Source organism: Oncorhynchus mykiss, chromosome 26, assembly GCF_013265735.2.
Source record: "Oncorhynchus mykiss isolate Arlee chromosome 26, USDA_OmykA_1.1, whole genome shotgun sequence".
In the NCBI taxonomy this organism is placed as follows: Eukaryota; Metazoa; Chordata; class Actinopteri; order Salmoniformes; family Salmonidae; genus Oncorhynchus; species Oncorhynchus mykiss.
Window position 1 is genome coordinate 20,808,413 of NC_048590.1, and position 22,500 is coordinate 20,830,912.

At 45.8% G+C, this 22,500-nt stretch overlaps 1 protein-coding gene across 5 annotated transcripts in view; it reads left to right on the top strand.

The window, feature by feature from the left end:
* The window catches only part of LOC110506377 (zinc finger protein 536), a 205,609-nt gene that overhangs the window by 157,153 nt on the left and 25,956 nt on the right, over positions 1–22,500 (top strand). Inside the window, exon 5 of one of the 5 annotated variants that reach the window (XM_036963207.1) lies at positions 21,095–22,500. This exon is cut by the window's right edge and continues 1,099 nt beyond it. The exons of the other annotated variants lie outside the window; for them this stretch is intronic. Within the exon in view, the coding sequence (XP_036819102.1) occupies positions 21,095–21,225 (131 nt within the window). The 3' untranslated portion in view covers positions 21,226–22,500. The remainder of the gene's footprint in view (positions 1–21,094) is intronic. 5 annotated transcript variants of the gene reach the window in all.

Genomic DNA, 22,500 nt, shown 5'->3' on the forward strand with positions numbered 1-22,500 from the left:
TGGATTTCACTAGCGCTAATGAATCTGTTTCATGATCAACACCGTCCCCCCCCCCCCCTCCTCTTCCTCCTCTTCATCTGACAAAATGAAAAGCCTGCTCGTTAATTTGAAAAACAACATTCAGCAACTTTATCAAAAGTAGAGGAACACGGAGCTGTTGGGCAGCAGGCACGAGTTTTGTTTTGTCTTTCTCTTCTTTTCACGTCTCTCTTTCTCTCTTTCTCTCTCTCTCGCTCTCTTTTTGTTGTTGTTGAAAGTGCGGCGCAGCATACCTGAGGTTTTAGACATGGATTCTATGTTCCAGACTGTTAGCTCGATACCATCATCACTGTCTCATCAGACGGTTTGATGGAAATGCGCGTGATGATGATGATGATGATGGTAATGATCATGATGACGATGAGACAGTGCAGACCCAGTGTTTTCGGGCTGCCCATCTGCCTGATTAAAAAGCTCATCCTTATCATAGGATTCACTTTTAACTGAAGTCGAGAGAGATTTTCCAAAATATAGACTCCAAACAATGTGGGGGAACTGCTATAATGTGGTTAGCGCTACACAATTGTGTCTAAATCATGCTCTGGATTCATTAAAATATGTCGTCATTAATGTCGTCACTTCCGTACTGGGCAGAGTTGGATTCACTGTTACAATTAAATGAATTGAACAAGGGCCATTGGCTTTGGCTGAATGCAGAGGTAGCAGTATTGGATATTACACCAAGGAGCTGACTCAGGAAGACAAAGTATACGAGGGGCAAAAGTAATGATCATATACAAATATCCATATGAGAGTGAGTCAATGTTTAAGAAGATGTATGGCTATTGATGTGTAAATAACAGTAGAGTCATGAAAAAAAAACATATATATTTTCTCACTTTGTGTCTGTAAAAAAAACACTCCATCGAATACACTCGGAGAGGCACCACAATCGAGCTCAGGGTAAGATAAAACAGGACCTATTTGTATGCCTTGTGAACAAAACTTTGAATAAATATATAATCAGTTAGAAGTAAAGCATTATCTGGCATGGCCTTCCTTCTCGAGGAAAATAACATTTGACAGTGCAACTCCCTGATGAAAAAATTGTGAAAAAGTTCTGACTTCAAAACTGTTTACTCCCCATGTTTTTTAATTTGTCTGGGCATATGCAATATATTTGCATTTCAAATACCTGTATTGGAAGCAGGTGGTTTAAATGCCAAGAAGCGAATTGATGACAATCAACCATGAACATCAGGGGAACTCTTCTTGCGGGCTGACATTAAAACTAAACGAACAGCAGCTAAATAAACACATACAAAAATAACTCCAGCCTCCACCCTACCTCATTCTCTCTCTCTCTCTCTCTCTCTCTCTCTCTCTCTCTTTCTCGCTCTCTCTCCACCCTCTCCTCGCTCGCTCTTATTTTAATATTCCTGTACATTTGAATAGTGCATGTAGAGCAGGACACACAGCCGTGTGTTTAAACAGACTGTGGCTCGGTGGTTTGAAAAAGAAAAAGTAGAAAATAACTTGGGTTTTGGACTGGGATGAATTCATTCAGTGCCAAAACAGAGCCAAACCCTCTCCCCTCTCCCCATCCCCCCACCCCTCTCTCTTTTCCTCACGTCCATATTCATTTCTGGAATTTACAGTAAATCCAATAGCTGTCAATCATGAATTAAAACTCCCAATTTTTACAACGGGAGGAAGCAGCTGCTTCAACATTTACAGCAAGACCACTCTAAAATATTAAAGGCATGTCACCGCCACGGCAAGGTCCTACATCTGCAACCATCTGCGTTCTATTAAAACATTACACCAGAAACTCTGCTATTTCCCTGCTTTTAGATACACACAGGAAGGCAGAACTGACAGTAAAACCTTGACAGGATTTGTTTTTACTCACACCCGCTTTAAGATGTAAAAAAAAACGAAACCAACATTTTTTATAAAAATCAGCTAGCTAAAAGAAGGTCATGTTAAGTGGCCCAGACGGTATGCTGATGGATCTCAACAAGACTAGAGTCTCTTTAGTGACTTTTGTTCCCGACATTCAGATTGGATTTGATTTCCTTCTTTCCCATCGTTTTCTGATGTGGTCACACGGGGGTGTGGAGTCACAGAGGACTCTGAAGTGATGCGGTGACATTTGAGGCCGTGGTGCCCTGTAAGGACGGAGAGAACACAGAGTGCGTGGCTTCTGAAAGGGCTGCTGAACTATTCCGTTACAGTCGAGTGGGGGAGAATTATGGTCGGTGTCAAAGGTAAACAATTACAACGTGGTGAGTCACTTTTTCGAGTAAGCGCAAAAGGGAGATCATTTCTCCATCTTAATAGGTCATTTCCGTTTGTCTTCTGAGTGCTATTTCACATGTTGCCTTAATCAGGGTGGTCCTTTTAAAACGAGGGCAGAGACATTTTGCTCAAATAAAATGATGTACGGATTGGATTTTGAAGACTTCCTTGCACTTTTCTCTTCCTCTCCAGGTCAGTCTTCTCAGCGAAGCTGTTGTCCACTTCGGCACATTGTTTTAGTCCCTGTTTTCCAAATGACGGTGTTGGTTGGATCTGCTGAAAGATGTTCCTTCCATCAGGGGGTTGTGATGTCATTGACAGTGTGTGATTCATTAGGATATCAGTGTACTGCGAGTGACAGAAAGACTCAAGAAAGACACAAGCTCTCTGTTTCTCTCTCTCTCTCTCTCTCTCTCTCTCTCTCTCTCTCTCTCTCTCTCTCTCTCTCTCTCTCTCTTTATTTATTTTTAAATTGAGAACCCCCGTTGCTCCAAACGACATTTCTCTCTCCCCTTCTCCGTTTCTCTCCCTCCCTCTTTCCTCCTCTCGTCCTGTCGAAGATGACGGGAGTCACAGGTGTGTGGCAATAATTACACATACACTCAGAAAAATAATGTCATTTCCCCCCATTTAATAAGTTCCCCTGTAAAATGTGAGGGGAACGCATGAGGAGGGGATGCTTAAATCTTATCTGATACACCCTCCCTAACTTAATCATCTGGCTCTTAAGAGCAGGGCTCGGGCAGCTGAGGCTCCGTAATATGCATGCAATATGTGTGTAAAATGATATGCTTTAATTTTGAGCCCACTTTAAGCAGCAACACAACCTTGTTTCTAAGGGAGACATTTACAATAGGGGGGGGAAAAAGCTGTTAACTATTTCATTCCTGCCGTGACAAAGGACATCTGTTTTGTCTCACAGTTGTGCCGTATATTTCATATTTAGGTGAGCATTTCCTCATGGTCATGTCTGTGTTCTATGATTTGGTGTACATCACTGTACACTATTCTACGTTTGATTCGAATAATGTACCTCTTAGAAAAAGTAATTGCAGTCGGTATAGGCTTGATGTAGAATCATTACATGATTATAATCAACACAGTTATGATTATGGGTTTATTGTGATTTAAATATGTTTGAAAGATAGGGTACGGCTCTACAGGGTTGAGCAGAGGTGTCTTGGAGTAGCACCATCTAGTGTGTCAACAACAGGTGCTACCAGAGACCAAGAGGGAAGAGTGAGTGAGAGTGTGAGAGAGAGAGAGAGAAAGAGAGAGAGAGAGAGTGTAGATGGGAGGCAGTAGGGGCTTTGGGGGAGAGGAGGGGTGGGGGTGGGGGGGGGGGGGTAAACTTCAAAAAGCCTCTGACTCAAGCTGCCGCTGGCCCTGACCACTCCACAGATGCTTTTGTTCATTTCTCTCGTTCTCTTCTCCCCCCTCCTCTCTTCCTTGTGTCTTTGGTGATACACTGGGAGCGAGGATATCAAAGTAGAGCTGTCTGTTAAGACTTCAAACCAGGCCCGTCCGTCAACCCCAATCATATCTGCGCCCGAAACGGAAGACTCCGACTCGAGTGGAATATTTGATCTGTCCTCTTCAGGAGGATCAACAGTCAGAAATGCCAGTGAGAGTTTAAGAGGGGGGAGGATGCGGGCGCTGGGGGTGTGGGGAGGGCAGCCATGAAAACACCCCACTTGACTTCAGAAAGGCCAGTCTGTGGACATAAAAGTCAGACATGTTCTCCTCAATACCGGAGATATATATTTAAAGGTCTGACACATGTAGCTTGTAGGATACGAGGCCCAGCAAAACCTTTTCTTTTTAGCATCTAGTCAGAGCCTGTTGAGAAAGGTCCTCGCTCTAAGTGTCATGCTTTTTCTCATTAAACGCAAAGCCAAATCCATATCTCTCTCTCTTTCTCTACCTCTCCCCCTCCTGCTCTCTTTCTCTATCTTCATCTGCATCTCTATCTGGATCTCAATATCCCTATCTCTTATCTATCTGCCGTACCTATCTTTCTTTCAGTCTATCTATCATCCAGTTATTTATAGACATTGATATGTGTTTCCAGGAGGGCGGTATAGTTAGCTCTTAAATCCCCTGTCTGTGAGATCAGACTACATAATTACCTATCGCATTAAGCCTTTTTATATCCAGGAGACTTAGGCCTCGCTCTTCCTCACATAGGGCAGCGCTGTAGCAGCTGGTGGCATTAGTGGTACAGAGTAGGCCCAGGGGCGGCATGGCTTGACGGGGACTAACAGACAGTGGTGCCCCCCTGGGGCCTTTTTTTTTTGGGGGGGGGGGGGGGGGGGGGGCATCTGGTTTGGTTGGGTTCGACCGTGTCGATCCATTGAGACGGACTCCTGTCTTCATGATGTGCACTCACCACCGGTCAATCAGTCGGCATCGTCCTTCCAAGACGAAGCACAACCAGGCCACATCCGTCTCCTCATAACCCTATCCCCGGCCCTCGCGGCTGTCGCGGATACAACCCTCAAATCCTCTTGTGGGCACGTGTCATGCTGCAAGAAGAGACGCAAGGGGCTTATATCTTTCCTATGACTAGTCAGTCGATTATACATTAAGCCCTGGTGAACGCGGCGTTAGTGTATCCAGCAGCTATCTAATCGGTGGCGTCCGGGTCTGCTGGACTTTCCACGTGTTCCAGGAAGAGCCAGATTACATGCACACGCAGTGGTCTGACGGTGGTCAATGCTCATCACGCCACACTATATATACTGTAAGTCCCTCTCTCCTCATCCCTAATGATATGACGTAATTAGAGCAACTGATTTATATGGTAATCGGAGGCATGGCAACTCACAGAGCTGCTTATGAGCACACCGTCACCCTTCACCCGCGCAGGCCACCGTGTACCGGTGTCAGCAGCACACCGTCACCCTTCACCAGCGCAGGCCACCGTGTACCGGTGTCAGCAGCACACCGTCACCCTTCACCCGCGCAGGCCACCGTGTACCGGTGTCAGCAGCACACCGTCACCCTTCACCGGCGCAGGCCACCGTGTACCGGTGTCAGCAGCACACCGTCACCCTTCACCCGCGCAGGCCACCGTGTACCGGTGTCAGCAGCACACCGTCACCCTTCACCGGCGCAGGCCACCATGTACCGGTGTCAGCAGCACACCGTCACCCTTCACCGGCGCAGGCCACCGTGTACCGGTGTCAGCAGCACACCGTCACCCTTCACCGGCGCAGGCCACCGTGTACCGGTGTCAGGAGCACACCGTCACCCTTTACCCGCGCAGGCCACCGTGTACCGGTGTCAGCAGCACACTGTCGCTGTGTTACTACAGGTCCAGTCGCTGTGGTCTTTCAGCGGTTCTCATGACAAGCCCCGTAAAAGGACTGTAAAGTCAATGCAGTTGTTTCAGAGGAGGCCTGAAATAATGTGATATATATGTCCACAGCCTTGGATAGGATAGGGGAAGACACATACACACGTACACTCACATATAATCCAGACACGCGTAGCATCAGCTGGACCACAGTGTTCTCTAACAGGACCAGTTATTCACGTGCACAAGGGAAGGGAATCTCAAAATATAGACATCTTTAGCCCCTACAGTTTCTCTTTTCTTTCTCCACTCTGCAACTCGTCAATTACGGAGACAAGAAGGAGTGGATTTGGGGATGTTGCTGTTTAAGGGTGGGAGGTTGTAGGGGCGCGCGGATGCGGTTGAAAATTGCTCTGCATCTGGTGCTGCGCCCCATGAAAGTGAAGAATATACTGAATCTGATTTCCTGACGTGCTCCGGCAAGCCAGCCCCTTAGGAACTGTCTCCAGGGATTGTTATTATTGAAAAGGAAGGTGTATTCGGTGTGTATGTGTGGATAGATGTTCACGTGTGTGGGGTCATTGTAGTAGCGTTCAACGTGAACAAATAATCAAATGAATACGTTTCAATAGCACACAGATTTGGTGAGGGGGCGGGCGAGGGGAGTCGGGGGGGGGGGGGGGGGGGGGGCTCGTTTTAGTAACAGATGTCCACGCAGTGGCTGGTAGGACAGCACTTCACCATCAACACGTGTTAAGTGACAGTGACGGACAGCAGGCAGTCTATTTAATAATTCACTATATTTTAATATTTTCCTCTCTCTCTCTCTGTCTGTTTTTACACTGACGGCAAAATCCAATTCCGCGTCAAGGTTATGATTACAAAAGTCTGCATTAAATATGCCATCTTTGGGAGGGAAAATACTGACATAGATTGTGGCTTTTGTTTGTCTGTTAATTTCTTTAGTATGCGTGTCTATATGTTGATCCTGTATCTGGGTTGAGTAATTAACACGGTGATCTACTTACACACAAACACACAGAGATACTGTACCATACCACTTATATATACCAATGGATTTTCAGGCCCGTGCCACCACATTCCCAAGTGTTTTTCTATCAGTTTCTTTTTTTTGGAGGGGGGGGGGGTTACTGTAATCAGATGACTAAAAAGGCAAAAGACAAGATGGTAGAGTAGACACAGATCTTCACATTTCCCCAGCACAACGATTCGGGTAACTGAGCCTCAACTGACCAGAAATGATTTGCCTCTGTCTGTTAGACACGTAATGGAGTCATTTAACTAGTCAAATTAGGAGCTGCAGAGATGCCGCATGCTTCATTACTGGCTTCCAATGGGCACCATTTTACATTTACGTCAGGAATCATTTCAGGGCAAATTAATGCTTTTATTGTCTTTGTGAAAATACACCCAGATGCACCCAGCCTCGCCACATCTAAAAGATCAGCGCCACCTAGAGGTCAGAGAGGGAACTCCAACCCAGCAGAGTGGTTAGGTTAGGTGGGTGTCATGTTTAGATGACAGTCAGTCAGTCCATTCTTAGATCCAAACTCTAAATCAGAAGCATGTGATGGAGGATGTAGGATGTGTCCACCAGCGTGGGAGATCAAACTCTGAGTCTGTGAGCGACAGTGCTGAGGGCTCTGGCACCTGTCAGCAGGAGTCTTTGACACGTCTTGTCTACAGACAAGAAGCAGGCTCCGTCCAGAACACAGTCTAACCACGTTTTGGGTTTCTGCACTATTTGTATTGGGCATGTGGTGAAGGTTACCACACGATCAGTTCTTTCCATCCAAATCATTATTTAATTCAACTCTGGATTTGATTAAATCCTCAGAGAAGTTTTGAGTTCTTTAACACGTACAGGATGCACCTCAGTTGATAGACTGTTGTGGTGTTCCAGCAGTGAGTTCTACCAGTGTCCATTAAGAGAAATTAGATGTGGAAGTACATGAGGAAGCTGTCGGTTGCTGATTTATATGTCCTGTTGAAATCCCATTAAGAGAAATCACTAAAAAAATCTACATGTCTTTAATAAGATTTTTAAATGTGTTTTTATTTCGATCAAACTCAGTTTAAACGTCTGCTTGTTGCCTCATCTAAGCGCTCTCTTGGCCCATTGTTCTCTACCGCTTTTATGTTATGATAGATTGGAGCCATATTGTATTATGATGATTGACAGGCAAGGATGTTTGTGTGTGTGTTTGTGTTTGTATGTCTTTTTGACTATACACACACCGCCCTAGCCCCCCCCCCCCCCACCCCCCCCGCCCCTTTCCAGACCCTGTTGTGTGCTTGACATTCTATCGATATCGTTACACCCAAAAGCTGGACTGTTTGATCCTGTGTTTGACTGGCACGCTTTGAGCTAGAGAGGCTGTGTTTGCTCACTGCCACAGAGCCATGTTTCTCTCGCCACTGGTTAACGGCGTCCACCCGACCACCCAAAGTTCACTCCTGTCTCTCTGCGATAACCCACAGTCTAACCAGACAGTCCGCCTGCTCAGTTTCATACGTTGATATAAAAGCATGTCCTGCAAAACAGATAAGAGAACATGATGTGATACTGGGGGGGGGGGGGGGGGTTGGGGGGGGGGGAATAACCTAAACTTAGAGTTACTCCATGGATTCACTGATCTCTCTACGGGTCCCGATTCCCGTCAGTCGAACAGTCACCCCCTCCTCTCTTTATCTCCTTTGTCCACAAAGAAAGGAGAAGAGACACATTCTCAATCTTCTGTTGCAGTATTGTTTTTATGCTGGCTGTTCTATATTGATCCTGAGTGTGGCTGGTTATCTTTGCATGGTGGGCAGTTATGGATGAATACACAAAGCCTTTCATTTGGACAAGGGATCATTGTGCCGTCATCCTCCCACGCCTGGAGAGAAGCGAGAAGGGGGTGAACGGCATCCATCGAGGTGCCTTACCGTCATCCGAGGGCACCACGTTAGTATGAAAGAAGTATCGGAGCATAGTTGCTTGAATACAGCACTTAAAATGCCTATACTGGACCTTGATCTCAACATATTTGGTACATTCATTATGGATGGATATGATCAGGTTTTTTGCTGGTACGGTTCAGCTGGTAGGGTTAGTTCAAAAGTGTGTTTCTGGCGGTCACTCCCATAGTTCCAGAAGGTGCTCCGCAGGACTTCACCAGGCTCAGAATTCCGGGAGAACTGCCTAGGGGTTCCGTTTGACCTCGTGAGTTAAAAGGAAGCAGCATGAGATTAAGAGAGAGAGAGAGAGAAAAAGAGAGAGATACAGACAGAGGGAGAACCATAGAGAGAGCGGAAAGGCAGAGAAATCAGGGAGAGAGGGCTTGTGATCAAGAGAGTAAGGGGAGGGGGGTTTTAACGTCCTCCGCTCTGACAGTTGTGTGGAGTGACATCTTGAGGGTTCCTGTCCCATCCACTTCAGGCCACTCATAGGCTGGCCTGTACAGCCCACTGTTTCCCACAGCCCCCTGCACCAGAGGCTCATAATTACTCTTAAGAAGGTAATAGTGTAAAATGAATGCAGTGCTCTTTCCCCGAGGGGAACAAAGGAGCCTTATTATACAACCTCGTCAGCTCTCCTGTGTGTCTCAGCGCTGTACAATCACTGTTTTCAGCAGGATAACCAGCATGTGGTAAACGGCGAGAGAGAGAGAGAGAAAACGACAAAGGAAAAGTGGTTGTCTCAGCCATCAAACGGCAGTCTCTAAGTGTAACTTCTGCTCTTAATTTGTTCAAAAAAAAAAAGATGTCTTCTCTGTTCTCAGTTCTTAGCAGTTTGTTTCATTTATTTGAGGTGTAGAAACACACAACACACACGCAGGCGTGCGCACACACAGACTCGCCGCTAAGTCGAGAGACGTCTTCTTATTGGGGAATCTATCAATAAATCAATGTGACTTTAAACACATTTCCCCCGTGACATCACTGAACTGATAAGACCTGAACTAATCTCTGTTGAGGCTGTCGGAGTGCTTTGAACAAAATCTAGTTTGCATCTCTCAGCAAGGTTATTTGTCAATGACTTATAATCCCAGGTACATTTCCCGGGTTTTATATTAGAAACGGGTAAATGGTTCTCATGTCTGATGTTTCTCAGCCTTGGGAAAGAAAGAGAAGGCTAAGGAACAAAAAGGAATGTTATGGATTTTGCTGTCAAAACAATGAGAGGAGTGAGTGATCAAAATAGAATGGTTTCTGTATTACCTTTAGACTTGTTTCTGCATTACCATCCTGGAAATGAGTCAACTACTGGTAATGTTGATCATATTTTAAAGTAATGAAATGTTCACCTTAGAAACTAAGGAACACATTTTTTTTTTGTTGAGCTGTCGTATATGGTTGAATCAACGTTGAGTCCGAGTCATTTCGATGAAATTACGTTGACCCGACGTGGAATAGACGTTGAACTGAAGTCTGCGCCCAGTGGGTCCTTTCTCATCCTTATCTCAGTCATGTTGTCTACCTGTACCGTAAGACACTGTCCACACCAGACAGAGCGTCATGCCCAGAGCAAGTGTTCCTCTTGAGGGTGTCACTACCTTGTCTCGTCCCTCCAAGGGCACGGTACTAGCCAAGAGCAGGAACAATCATCACCAGGGCTTTACCTACTTGGTAATTTATGAGGGCTCAATTAGAAGAGCACACAAAGTAATGATTTTGAAAAGCGCCTCGTCCGTGTTGTGAAATTTGATGTTCTGCCTTCTGCTTATTAGAACTGCTACCCCAGATTCATAAACAGTGTTTGGAGATAAATAATTGATATTACACATTATCGCTCCAGAGCGAAATATACATTTTTTATTTTTTTTGCCATTGTGAGTTTACGTAGGGGGGGCATTTCACTACAGAGCCTATTACCCCCCCCCCCCCCACAACCTCCTCTGAAAAAAAGGAGAGAACTTTAACAGGACGCGTCCCCTTGTGCAACGTTCCTCAGTGATCCCATCTTTACACGCCAAAATCTCTTTTTGATTTGCCTTCGCTCTCCGAATCTGTTTCCCTCTTCGCACAGAACCTCACGGAAAACTTTTGCCATATCTGTCATCTCAAAACGGAGTCTTGGTCTCAGATGAACAGTTTTGATCTTTCTCGACTGTTTACGGCCGCGTCAAGTGGGGGGGGAAAAAGACTTGCCGTAAGTGCTTACACCAGCACTAAATAGTTTGACATCTTGCTCTCTAACAACGTCTTTAAAGTAAATAAAAAACTAAACAACGGCCTAGCCTGCAATTAAACTGTAGATCTGAATATGACATGTTTGTACCGGAGTGATTTCTCTTTGCCCTTTTCCCGCATCGTTTTTGAAGGGATTCTGTGTGTGTGTGATGTTGTAAGGGCTGTGTCAGATCACAAGGGGACTGGGTTGAGATGTGGCCAGGGCTGATAGCCTCTGGTCACGGTTGCCTTAAGCCCTCCATTCTCACTGAGTGCTCAAGGCTAGACAGGGGCGTTCATCCACCGCTGGCCGAGGACTTCATCCACCTTGAAGAGGCTGCCTTTCACACAGCCTCCACAACGCTCTGCTACACACGCACTTTGAGAGCTCAGTAAATATGTGATACAATTCCACCTCCGTTCTCCCACACTGAGGTCCCATGTTACAGTCTGACTGAGCGGGGTCGTAGGAAGCATCCTAGTGGGAGGAGCTGGTCTAATCATGAAGAGCAGCAGGGTGTCACTGCTTAAGGCCTGGGGTTGGAGATACTGTACTTTAGCAGAGGCTAAGGTTTCGCCATGCAGACACAGGAAGTAAGACCAAACAGTCTACTAGTGAATAGCTTCAGATGGTGTGAAACTCAATGCCCAATGTAGATGTATAGGGAAAGGGGGATACCTAGCCATTTGTACAACTGAATGCATCTTCCGCATTTAACCCAACCCCTCTGAATCAGAGAGGTGCATGGGGCTGCCTTAATCGACATCCACGTCTTCAGCGACCGGGGGAAAAGTGGGTTGCCTTGTTCAGGGGCAGAACGCTAGATTTTTACCTTGTCAGCTCGGGGATTCGATCCAGCAACCTTTCGGTTACTGACCCAGCGCTCTAACCACTAGGCTCCCAGGTTAGCCTTTAGGGGTATTAGACTATAATTCTCCTGAAATTGAATTGGACTTCACCATAGCAATAATAATCTGTAGTTGGTCTTGCGTAAGGTAAAAACAGTGATGCCCCCCCCCCCCCCCCCCCCATTTAAAGAAACTGTAGAACTAACAACCTGTGTATACGAAACGTAGTTGCAGAAGAAGAGCTTCTGTTTTTTTCACTGTCTCTGTTACTGGAGCTGAAACAGTGAGCCTCTCGGAAGTGCTGGCTGACCATTGCAGGGTAAGAGAGGGAGGGAGAGAAAGACTGAGCCGGAGAAATGGGGGGCGGGGGGGGGGTGGTCCTGGAAGGTTTCGTATATCATAATTATCCCGTTAAGCAACGGAGGGGTTCCCTCTGGAATTATTCTTAAATGGAGGATTTGCAACGAGAATGGGTCAGAAATGCATCCAGCAAGCAGGAAATCCTGTTTTCATTTACATAATCATATCACCACTTCTCTTTGGTCCCTTCTTAAAGGCGGATGCTAATTCACAGCCCAGCTTTTGTAGGTTTAAAGCTGTTGTTCTTATTCCCTCCAATACGTGTCCCCTTACTGCCAGAGCTTCTCTAAGTCTATTACTCACTTTTTTGACCTCTGACTCTAAACATCTTCTTTGAGCGTGGAGTTGGCCCTTTTGGCTCTTCTTCCTCGGGCACATATGTGAAAAACAGAAACAGAAATAAAAGTTGATTCATGAATAGCGCTGTCTTAATTGAGACCCAGTAAGAGTAAGTAGCAGATGTTATACCGGGAACTGTTGAATCATCAGAGACCAGAGGAAGTCTGCAAAATCATATTTAAAAAAAAAGCCAGGTGCTTGTGATTTTCCATTGCAGCACACTGTGGCGATGTGGGAGGGAAAAGGAGGAGGAGGATAGGAGAGGGATATTCATCCGGAAAGATCTACAGAGAGAGTAATAGTGCAAACGCACTGTAGCATTCAGAGACATTTCTGGTGTCACCCTACTGTTTGATCTTGCCCATAAACTCTCTCTGTCCTTACTACGATTATTCACTGTAGAGCTTGTCTGAAAACACATATTTCTGGATCATTGTTTCGACACACTAATGCTGTTGGTACTTTAACAATCACGAGTGTATCCAAGGTTTACGATGAACACAGAGAAAGTGAAGTGTTCCCTGTCTGCATCTCCCTGCTCGTCTGAATCCTCATCACTGAGCACGTCCCAGGTCTCCAGCTCTCTCTTGCCTTCTTTTCTTATTTTAAACTCCTGTCCCTGATCCATTAGGAACCCATCTTATATTGCTGTGTGATTCCTGCCCTGGGAAGCGCCGGGTTTCAGCGGCAGACAGGAACCTGTGATGGCTGTGCCCTCTGTCTGTACTAGTGGAGTAGGGAACCTGTGATGGCTGTGCCCTCTGTCTGTACTAGTGGAGTAGGGAACCTGTGATGGCTGTGCTCTCTGTCTGTACTAGTGGAGTAGGGAACCTGTGATGGCTCTGCTCTCTGTCTGTACTAGCGGAGTATGGAACCTGTGATGGCTGTGCCCTCTGTCTGTACTAGTGGAGTAGGGAACCTGTGATGGCTGTGCCCTCTGTCTGTACTAGTGGAGTAGGGAACCTGTGACGGCTGTGCCCTCTGTATGTACTAGTAGAGTAGGGAACCTGTGATGGCTGTGCTCTCTGTCTGTACTAGTGGAGTAGGGAACCTGTGATGGCTCTGCTCTCTTTCTGTACTAGTGGAGTAGGGAACCTGTGATGGCTGTGCTCTCTGTCTGTACTAGTGGAGTAGGGAATCTGTGATGGCTGTGCCCTCTGTCTGTACTAGTAGAGTAGGGAACCTGTGATGTCTGTGCTCTCTGTCTGTACTAGTGGAGTAGGGAACCTGTGATGGCTGTGCCCTCTGTCTGTACTAGTGGAGTAAGAAACCTGTGATGGCTGTGCTCTCTGTCTGTACTAGTGGAGTAGGGAACCTGTGATGGCTGTGCCCTCTGTCTGTACTAGTGGAGTAGGGAACCTGTGATGGCTGTGCTCTCTGTCTGTACTAGTAGAGTAGGGAACCTGTGATGGCTGTGCTCTCTGTCTGTACTAGTGGAGTAGGGAACCTGTGATGGCTGTGCCCTCTGTCTGTACTAGTGGAGTAGGGAACCTGTGATGGCTGTGCTCTCTGTCTGTACTAGTGGAGTAGGGAACCTGTGATGGCTGTGCTCTCTGTCTGTACTAGTGGAGTAGGGAACCTGTGATGGCTGTGCTCTCTGTCTGTACTAGTGGAGTAGGGAACCTGTGATGGCTGTGCTCTCTGTCTGTACTAGTGGAGTAGGGAACCTGTGATGGCTGTGCTCTCTGTCTGTACTAGTGGAGTAGGGAACCTGTGATGGCTGTGCTCTCTGTCTGTACTAGTGGAGTAGGGAACCTGTGATGGCTGTGCTCTCTGTCTGTACTAGTGGAGTAGGGAACCTGTGATGGCTGTGCCCTCTGTCTGTACTAGTGGAGTAGGGAACCTGTGATGTCTGTGCTCTCTGTCTGTACTAGTGGAGTAGGGAACCTGTGATGGCTGTGCCCTCTGTCTGTACTAGTGGAGTAGGGAACCTGTGATGGCTGTGCTCTCTGTCTGTACTAGTGGAGTAGGGAACCTGTGATGGCTGTGCCCGTACTAGTGGAGTAGGGAACCTGTGATGTCTGTGCTCTCTGTCTGTACTAGTGGAGTAGGGAACCTGTGATGGCTGTGCTCTCTGTCTGTACTAGCGGAGTATGGAACCTGTGATGGCTGTGCTCTCTGTCTGTACTAGTGGAGTAGGGAACCTGTGATGGCTGTGCCCGTACTAGTGGAGTAGGGAACCTGTGATGGCTGTGCCCTCTGTCTGTACTAGTAGAGTAGGGAACCTGTGATGGCTGTGCTCTCTGTCTGTACTAGTAGAGTAGGGAACCTGTGATGGCTGTGCTCTCTGTCTGTACTAGTGGAGTATGGAACCTGTGATGGCTGTGCTCTCTGTCTGTACTAGTGGAGTAGGGAACCTGTGATAGCTGTGCTCTCTGTCTGTACTAGTGGAGTATGGAACCTGTGATGGCTGTGCTCTCTGTCTGTACTAGTGGAGTAGGGAACCTGTGATGGCTGTGCTCTCTGTCTGTACTAGTGGAGTAGGGAACCTGTGATGGCTGTGCTCTCTGTCTGTACTAGTGGAGTAGGGAACCTGTGATGGCTGTGCTCTCTGTCTGTACTAGTGGAGTAGGGAACCTGTGATGGCTGTGCTCTCTGTCTGTACTAGTGGAGTAGGGAACCTGTGATGGCTGTGCTCTCTGTCTGTACTAGTGGAGTAGGGAACCTGTGATGGCTGTGCTCTCTGTCTGTACTAGTGGAGTAGGGAACCTGTGATGGCTCTGCTCTCTGTCTGTACTAGTGGAGTAGGGAACCTGTGATGGCTGTGCTCTCTGTCTGTACTAGTGGAGTAGGGAACCTGTGATGGCTGTGCTCTCTGTCTGTACTAGTGGAGTAGGGAACCTGTGATGGCTGTGCTCTCTGTCTGTACTAGTGGAGTAGGGAACCTGTGATGGCTCTGCTCTCTGTCTGTACTAGTGGAGTAGGGAACCTGTGATGGCTGTGCTCTCTGTCTGTACTAGTGGAGTAGGGAACCTGTGAGGAGGTGCGTGGTGACAGGCCCACTGTGGAGGATTAAAGGCCCACTCTGTCTCTCTCTCTCTCTCTCTTCTCATCTCTCTCTCGTTCTCTCTGTCCTCATCTCTCTCTCTCTCTCTCTCTCTCTGTCCTCATCTCTTTCTCTCTCTCTCTCTCTCTCTCTCGCTCCCATTCTCTCTCTCGCTCTCTCTCTCACTGTCTTTCGCTACCCCCCCCCCCCGTTTCTCTGAAGTGACAGACAGTGTCATTCTCGTCACTCAGAGGGGACCTCGTCCCAGGCTGACTGAGTCGCTTCAGCGTTCTTCTCCATTCCCACCGCAGCGCAACGCCACACAAAATTAGTAACCAGATATGGCAGTGGCGCGATGCTAGTGCGAATAATACCACACACTCGAGGGAGCCCAGAGCTGTGAGATTAGCACAGACAATTAATACAAGACATGCCTGCGAGAGGGCCTCTGAATATCTTTATGTTGTTTAAGCCACTACGACTCGAAAACTGAAACGGTCCCTGTGTGTCAGTATTCGAGGGAGTGTGTGCGCGTTCATGTCTGTGTGTGTGTGTGTGTTGCGGAATTGAAACCTTAATTTTGACAGGTGTTTTGATGTCATCTTTCTTTTTTTTACAGCCCCGAAGTCGTGTACTGTACAGTAGCTTGTCACAGACATACTTGTCCATTGAAAGTCACTGACAACGGTAATGGTAACATTCCTGGCCTGTAATCCATGTGTAAGTGAAGGAAGGAAGTGTGTGCGGTCTATGTAAGCACAGCTAGGCCCTCCCTGCGTACAGGCTTGATAGAATAAAAAGCATTATTCATACTCAAATGAGGCCTGATGAGCACAGATGACCTCACCTCTTCCTGTTGCCAAACAAAAGCTTCATTTTTATAACAGAGACGGGGGGGAAATGTGGAGTACAGAAGATCCCTGGCTCGTCCCACCATCCAGAATGTGCCCTCTACAAAGACAACAAAAAACTTTTATCGACAGCCTTTGTTTGACCTTGTTAGCGCCAGCGCATTTGGGTAATCTGTGCTTAATTATTTTTTTCCCTCTCTTCTACATAATACATAATATAACTTGTGCTCAAACCACAAGCATTTAAGACGTGGCAATTTTTTTTTCTTTTTTTTTGCACATTCCAATGCCATTATGTTACATTGTTGCCGAATAAAGGCTGGTATTATGCTCCCGCGGTAAAGGGCAGAAGTGGACGGAGTTTTTATCTGCTGAACGAATCAATCAGGATTATGTCAGCTGAAAAGAATCACAGACAGCAGTCGCCAGTGTGTGTGTGTGTATTTGAAATTTTGCTTATTTAAAGGGGAGCTATTTGTTGGTCGTGAATACATGGGGGTGACTGAGACGTCATTTCTCGGTACAGAGAGGATCTCTTCTATTTATTTTATCCTCTGTGGGAGGATTGGAAGGGCGCTCATTATCATTTCAGCAGAAATGATTAGGAGATCAAATAGAGATCGAATGCCATTTCCTTCCATTAATGCGGGGGGTTTAGTGCGTCTGTCATGGCATGGCTGTCCGGCTGCCTGTGGGAAAAAGACAGAGGGAAGAATGGACGAGAGGATTAAGAGGGGACCGGGGCTTGGCAAGGGAGTGCAGGGCTATTCATTAGCAGGGCCCAAAGAGAGGCACACTGACATGCAGAGAGAGAGAGAGGGAGAGGGAGAGAGAGAGAGGGAGAGAGGGAGAGGGAGAGGGATGAGCCTTGAGCAGTAGCTCTACCACACAAAATGGAGGGTAAAGGCAAAAAACAGTGATCACACGGTCAAGTTTGCCCTCCACATTGTGCAAACCTACTCATGCAACACTTTGTCCTGCTTTGAGACTCACACGCGTTAGGGTGAGGGTCCTGCCCTCTGGGGCCACATTCAAACAACCCTCCTTAATGTTGGGCCTAACAGGCTGCTAATGCCTTGCCAGTCACACAACCAACCCTCAAGTCACGACTATGACATAAAAAAAAAGAAGTGACATTTGTTTTGTCAACTTAGGCTCAAAATGTGACTGAATGTTAGAATCGGGAGTTGGGAGTAACGCTCTCGGTGTTCTGCGATCTGTGAGTTCAAATCCCTCCATTTAGCGCTCTGGCTCAGAGGGTTATTTTCCTCATCAGGAGCACTAAAACCCTTGCATACTTCTTCCGTCTGAATAGCCATTTTCTCTGTATTGTATTTATGTATTGAAAAAAAAGGTAATAGATCAAGCACATTCCATTATTCTCTTATAAGATCATTAGCAAATATAATTAGATATGAAAGAAAGTAATTTGGAAAAGAGGGGGAAAAAACGCTATCAGGCAAAGAAGACAGATTGTTGCATCAGAGTGTTTGGGCTTAAATTGCTCAGCGGAGGTATTATCTATCCAACCATCTTCTTCTCAGAAATAGTCACTGGGAGAGGGAGGGAACTCACTCCAGCCCACTGTTTCTCAGCCAAGACCTAGCTTTTTCCTGTACACCCATGTCTCATACAATACCTACGGGTAAAGGAGGAATAAATCAAATAAATAACATCTAAAACAACAATACCTACATTGTGTAGTGCCATTCTTTAAAAAAATACAACATCAGACAGAGCGGAATAGGCCCCTTCCCTCCTGCATATATGGATTCTCCTTTTGTACTTTTGTCTTACCTAAAAAAGGAAACACAAATCTTCTTCCTTGATGCAGTATAGCTGGGAACCAATTCATTGTGCCACTACCACATGTAGGAGTTTGTCACTGTTTCAACACGGTAGTGTGCTTTCTAATGGGGATCTGAGCAGAAACAGCCATAAACACAAAATCCTCTCTCACCGCAAATGTGCTGTTTTCTTCTTTAGTGGTGCTTTAAGGGACGGGGGTGGATGTGGATTCCTCTAGTCTTTTTGAATCGCAGCAAATGGTATTCATAAACATCCTGTATTCATTAAAACCTTCTAAAAATATGATTTGGGTGCACTTCCTCGTGCTCAAGCGGTGGTGTGTGCTGTTCATATTTACATATTTATAAATACTGGGCTGTACAATGAGGCCTACCTTTGCCAAAAACAACACTTTTCTACTGTCGCCGGATGCCTGGGAGAGAACAAAGGCCTCAGAGGCACCTTCAATGGCAGTACTCTATGTAACTGACTGCTTGCCAGCCTGCAGCAGGCTCAAATGTACATAGGGCGTCAGTCACCTCCGTGGCACTTATGTTACAGCTAAACTCAAGTCTCATGCAGTCAAACCCACATCATTAGAGGACTAGCACGCAATCTACAATACGTGGAGGCTAGGGTTATCTGGGGGGAATTACTTCTCCTGCTTTAGTTTTGGCCTCATCAGAATTACAAATATTCATTTCCAACCTTTACATAGAAATAACAAATACAGAGCTAAACACAATGTAAAATAGAAGCATTTATACTGTTTTCCATAGTAACTGATTAGCTTAGTCTTATGTAGTGAGGTGAGAGACTATGCTTAGAGACCCCCACTCGAACACTAGTATTTCCCAAGGCAGTTTACAACACATGCTCTCAGTCTTGTGTTAGGCCATTGTTCTTGTCCTTGTCCGTCCACCTATTCATTTATGCATTCTGTTTGGCATGACACATGTATTAACACAGGGTGGATCCTGGAGCTATGTGTCCTCTTACCATATGCCTGGGTTTCTAGGGCCCTCTTCTCCAGTAAATGGCCATTCTGACTGTTATCTCACAGTTTACCAGTAGATGGCGTCCTCACCCTTTCAGCATTTTCAAAAGTCCCATTGACTACGGAGCGTTTTTACAATTCATTGTAAAATATATACGTTCTCATACAAATAATGATCGAATCAGTTGTCGCAGATATAGAGAGTCTTGCTGACCTGATGCGGTTGTTTAAATTGTAGCGTTTACCCATCCCAATATTATTCTTTTTTGCATAATACATGTAAGGCTTTTCCTAATGGTAGGATTCCTTACATTCTAATGATAAAGTGTTGTAGACTACAGCATTAACCAGATAGTATTTGTTTAAACAGTATTGACCTGGTATGATAAGCAGTAGTTGTTTTTAAGATGACACACACAAGTGGAATGTCAACGAGGTCCTTGGGTTGGCTGGTGAGGTGCATCTGTTCTGCACCCGAATGGGAAATTAAAACTGAGAGGAAGTTATGAGGAATCCATAAAGTTGGCCTGGAAATCTCCCGCTCGCAATGGCAGTTGTTTGGGGAGAAGAAATGTCGTGCTTAAATAATAACATTCCAGGTGGCTTAGTTAATGAACAGTGAAAATCAAATATGGGGCTTAAGCTGTAACTCGTTACTGGAAGTTTTTTTTTTTCAAGGGAAATCACGAGGAGAAGCCACCCTTGAGAGACCAGATACTTTTTATGCAGAGGAAAACATTTATTTGTTTATTAGGTGGACTACGACAACATATTTACTTTAGTGGGGGGGGGGGGGACATTTAGTCTGACTCCTTATTGAATGGTTGACTAATGATAGATTGATGCGTGAAGCATAGATGTAGACATAGAATGGTATAAACCAACAGACTGTTCCGTCATATTGCCATGTAAAATGCACAGATGACATACGCAGGCTTAGTGTGCCATCTAGTGGTCAAAGTTGGCTCTGGCAGCATTTCCTTAGACTGCATCACACATACAGTACCATGCAGACGAGGCTGCAACATGATGGACAGAGCAGTGATGCTCTCTCTTTAAGAGAGTAAAGCTGTTGTGTGCAGCATGTCTTCAAAGCTAACTCCCGGCGATGATTGTTTTAATTTGTTGATGCGTCTGGCACAGGATGTTTCAAGTGTGAATTATGATCGCTAATAACTAGGGTTCTGGTTGTACGGCACACCCACATCTCCACATCTTCCGGCGTTAATACCAGATAAGCCCGGAGAGCTACTTTAATTATCTTTAGAATCTTCACCTGCCTTTTCTATACTGTTTGACATAGGAGTTTTAAGCGAACGTACACTGCATCTTGATTTGAGGGTGACGGTGTGACTGTGTGTTTAATACAGAAGAGAGTAGGTGTCAGCGATATTGTTCTTTGGGAAAACCAAAGGATGTTTTATCCGTTTTTAGTGTTCCGTTGCTCTGCACCGACTCTTCATTTCATTTTCGATATCTTCGCTGTGACAGCACAATCAAATAAACGCCTTTTCATTTCATTTAGTCCGTTTCGTGACGGCACTATAAAAGAACATGACATGGAAATGCATTCAGTAGATTTCATTGCCAAATAAATTTCCCACGAAGTTGTCGAGGGAATGAAACTGTGAATGGAAACAGGGGTTGTATTATTTAGCGCTCACATTGTTTCAGAACTTCAAGATAAGAGTGTTCTAAACGTCCGGGATTCAAACTTGCATTCTAATTGCTTAACTTCCGTTCATGATCACCAAGTTATCACACTTATCTAGCAAACAAACTTGCTTGGAAAAAGTATGGAAATCCTTTTGCTGCTAGTGTCTCATACCATTTTTAGTCTGCAACCTTTGCTAAACACCTCACAACCTCACCCCTGAGTCCCTGTTAGAGGCCTAGCCTACATTTGAGCTAAGTTTAGAAATGTGACATTTAGTCATCGCAATGTTAGAAGTTTGTCAGCCGTGCATGTGTAATGCTAATGCTAATTGTTGGTTCCAGAACAGAATGTCAGTTTCTGTTTTGCTCCTACTTTTTTGATGTTTGTTACAGTAAGAGGCGGCCATTTTGTGTGTATAACTGCTATGCTATGTTTAGTGTCAGAATGGTTGTGTTGTGGCTGTGGTGGGGGCCGGGGCAGTCGTGTTAATCTGCGTTTGTTCTCTTAACTGTAGTTCATCTGTGGGTAGGAGAGGAGGAAGGCCATGGAGCCCTGGGCCCCGCGCTGACCCTCGACCCTAACCTCGCGCTGCCTAACCTAGCTGACACTGAGACGCACGACGCAGCCTCTCTTAACAGAGACTAACTCCCGCCCGAGCACCCGGCTGGAGCAAGGCAGGAACATGATGATGATGGTGATGATGAAGGAACACACTATATCAAAGACTTTATTTAAAACATGCTACCTTCAAACAAGAGAAGTCATTCAAAATGAACTATGAAGGAGTGTTTCTGCCCTGTGGGAGGATGGAGAGGAGACTGAGAGACATACCTGCTGAAATGACTTGTAGAGGCCGCTGGATGTGACAGACAGACAGTGACTTGAACCATTCTGTTTCCTGTCCTCTCATGGATGACTCCTCCCTCCATCTTCTGTCTTCTTCATGTCTCTCCTTTGATTTGATGTTTTTGATGAAACTACCTGCTAAATGACAGTACCTAACACGCCCCTACTATGACACATTCCTTGATCCAAGATGGCGTCCATCATTGTTGACAAAAAAAAAAAATGTGATAATATTCCGACTGAACTGTTGTGCTGACCCTGTGCTTCACCTGTACGACAGACTCTCTCTCTCTCTCCTATCAGACCCAGTACAAAGACAGCTATTCAATGACCCCTGGGTCACAGTAATGGTATTGTCCCTGGACTGTACCATTCCCACTCTTGTCCTGCTGGAGCTGTAGCTTTAATTCGCTCCTTTTGACCAGACCAACCATCTATGGAGACCAAGCACACTTATTGCCACGCACATTTTAGTTGCTGTTTTCTACCCTGTTTCAGGGCACAATGCTCTGTGTGTCAGAAACGAATTAACAGGGAGAAGAAAAAAAAAGAGGAAAAACTAGAAACTAAACCCGAAGTATGACATACTCTGACAATCTTTTCCTGTGCTAGCTAACTAAGAGAGAGCGGTAGTATTCCGATATGATGGGGATGTTAGTAGATGTGACAACGAGAATCGAAAGCCTGAGCATTGTACAGTACAGTGTGATGACGGGCAGAGGACTGAGGATTCCTCACCCCACCCCCTCCCCGTAACGGAAACAGGACTGAAGTGAAGACTCTGCCCTAGCACGGTCCGCTCATGTCTTTTCTCGCTCTACATGACAGAGCCTGTAGATGCTCAGAACTACATGTAAAAAAAAAAGAGAGAAATAGCAACAAATGAAAGTGTTGTTTGTGAAGAGCAAAAAGTGTTGACGTGACAGTAATAACTAGTTTACACGCCCTTGTCCTGTAGATAAACATAGAGCTTGAAGGGAAGTTATCAAACACGAAAAACGGGATTGTATTTTTCCATCCCTTTTCATCTCTCTTATTGACTTCAAGGACTATAGTGTTTGCAAGTGTTCGTAA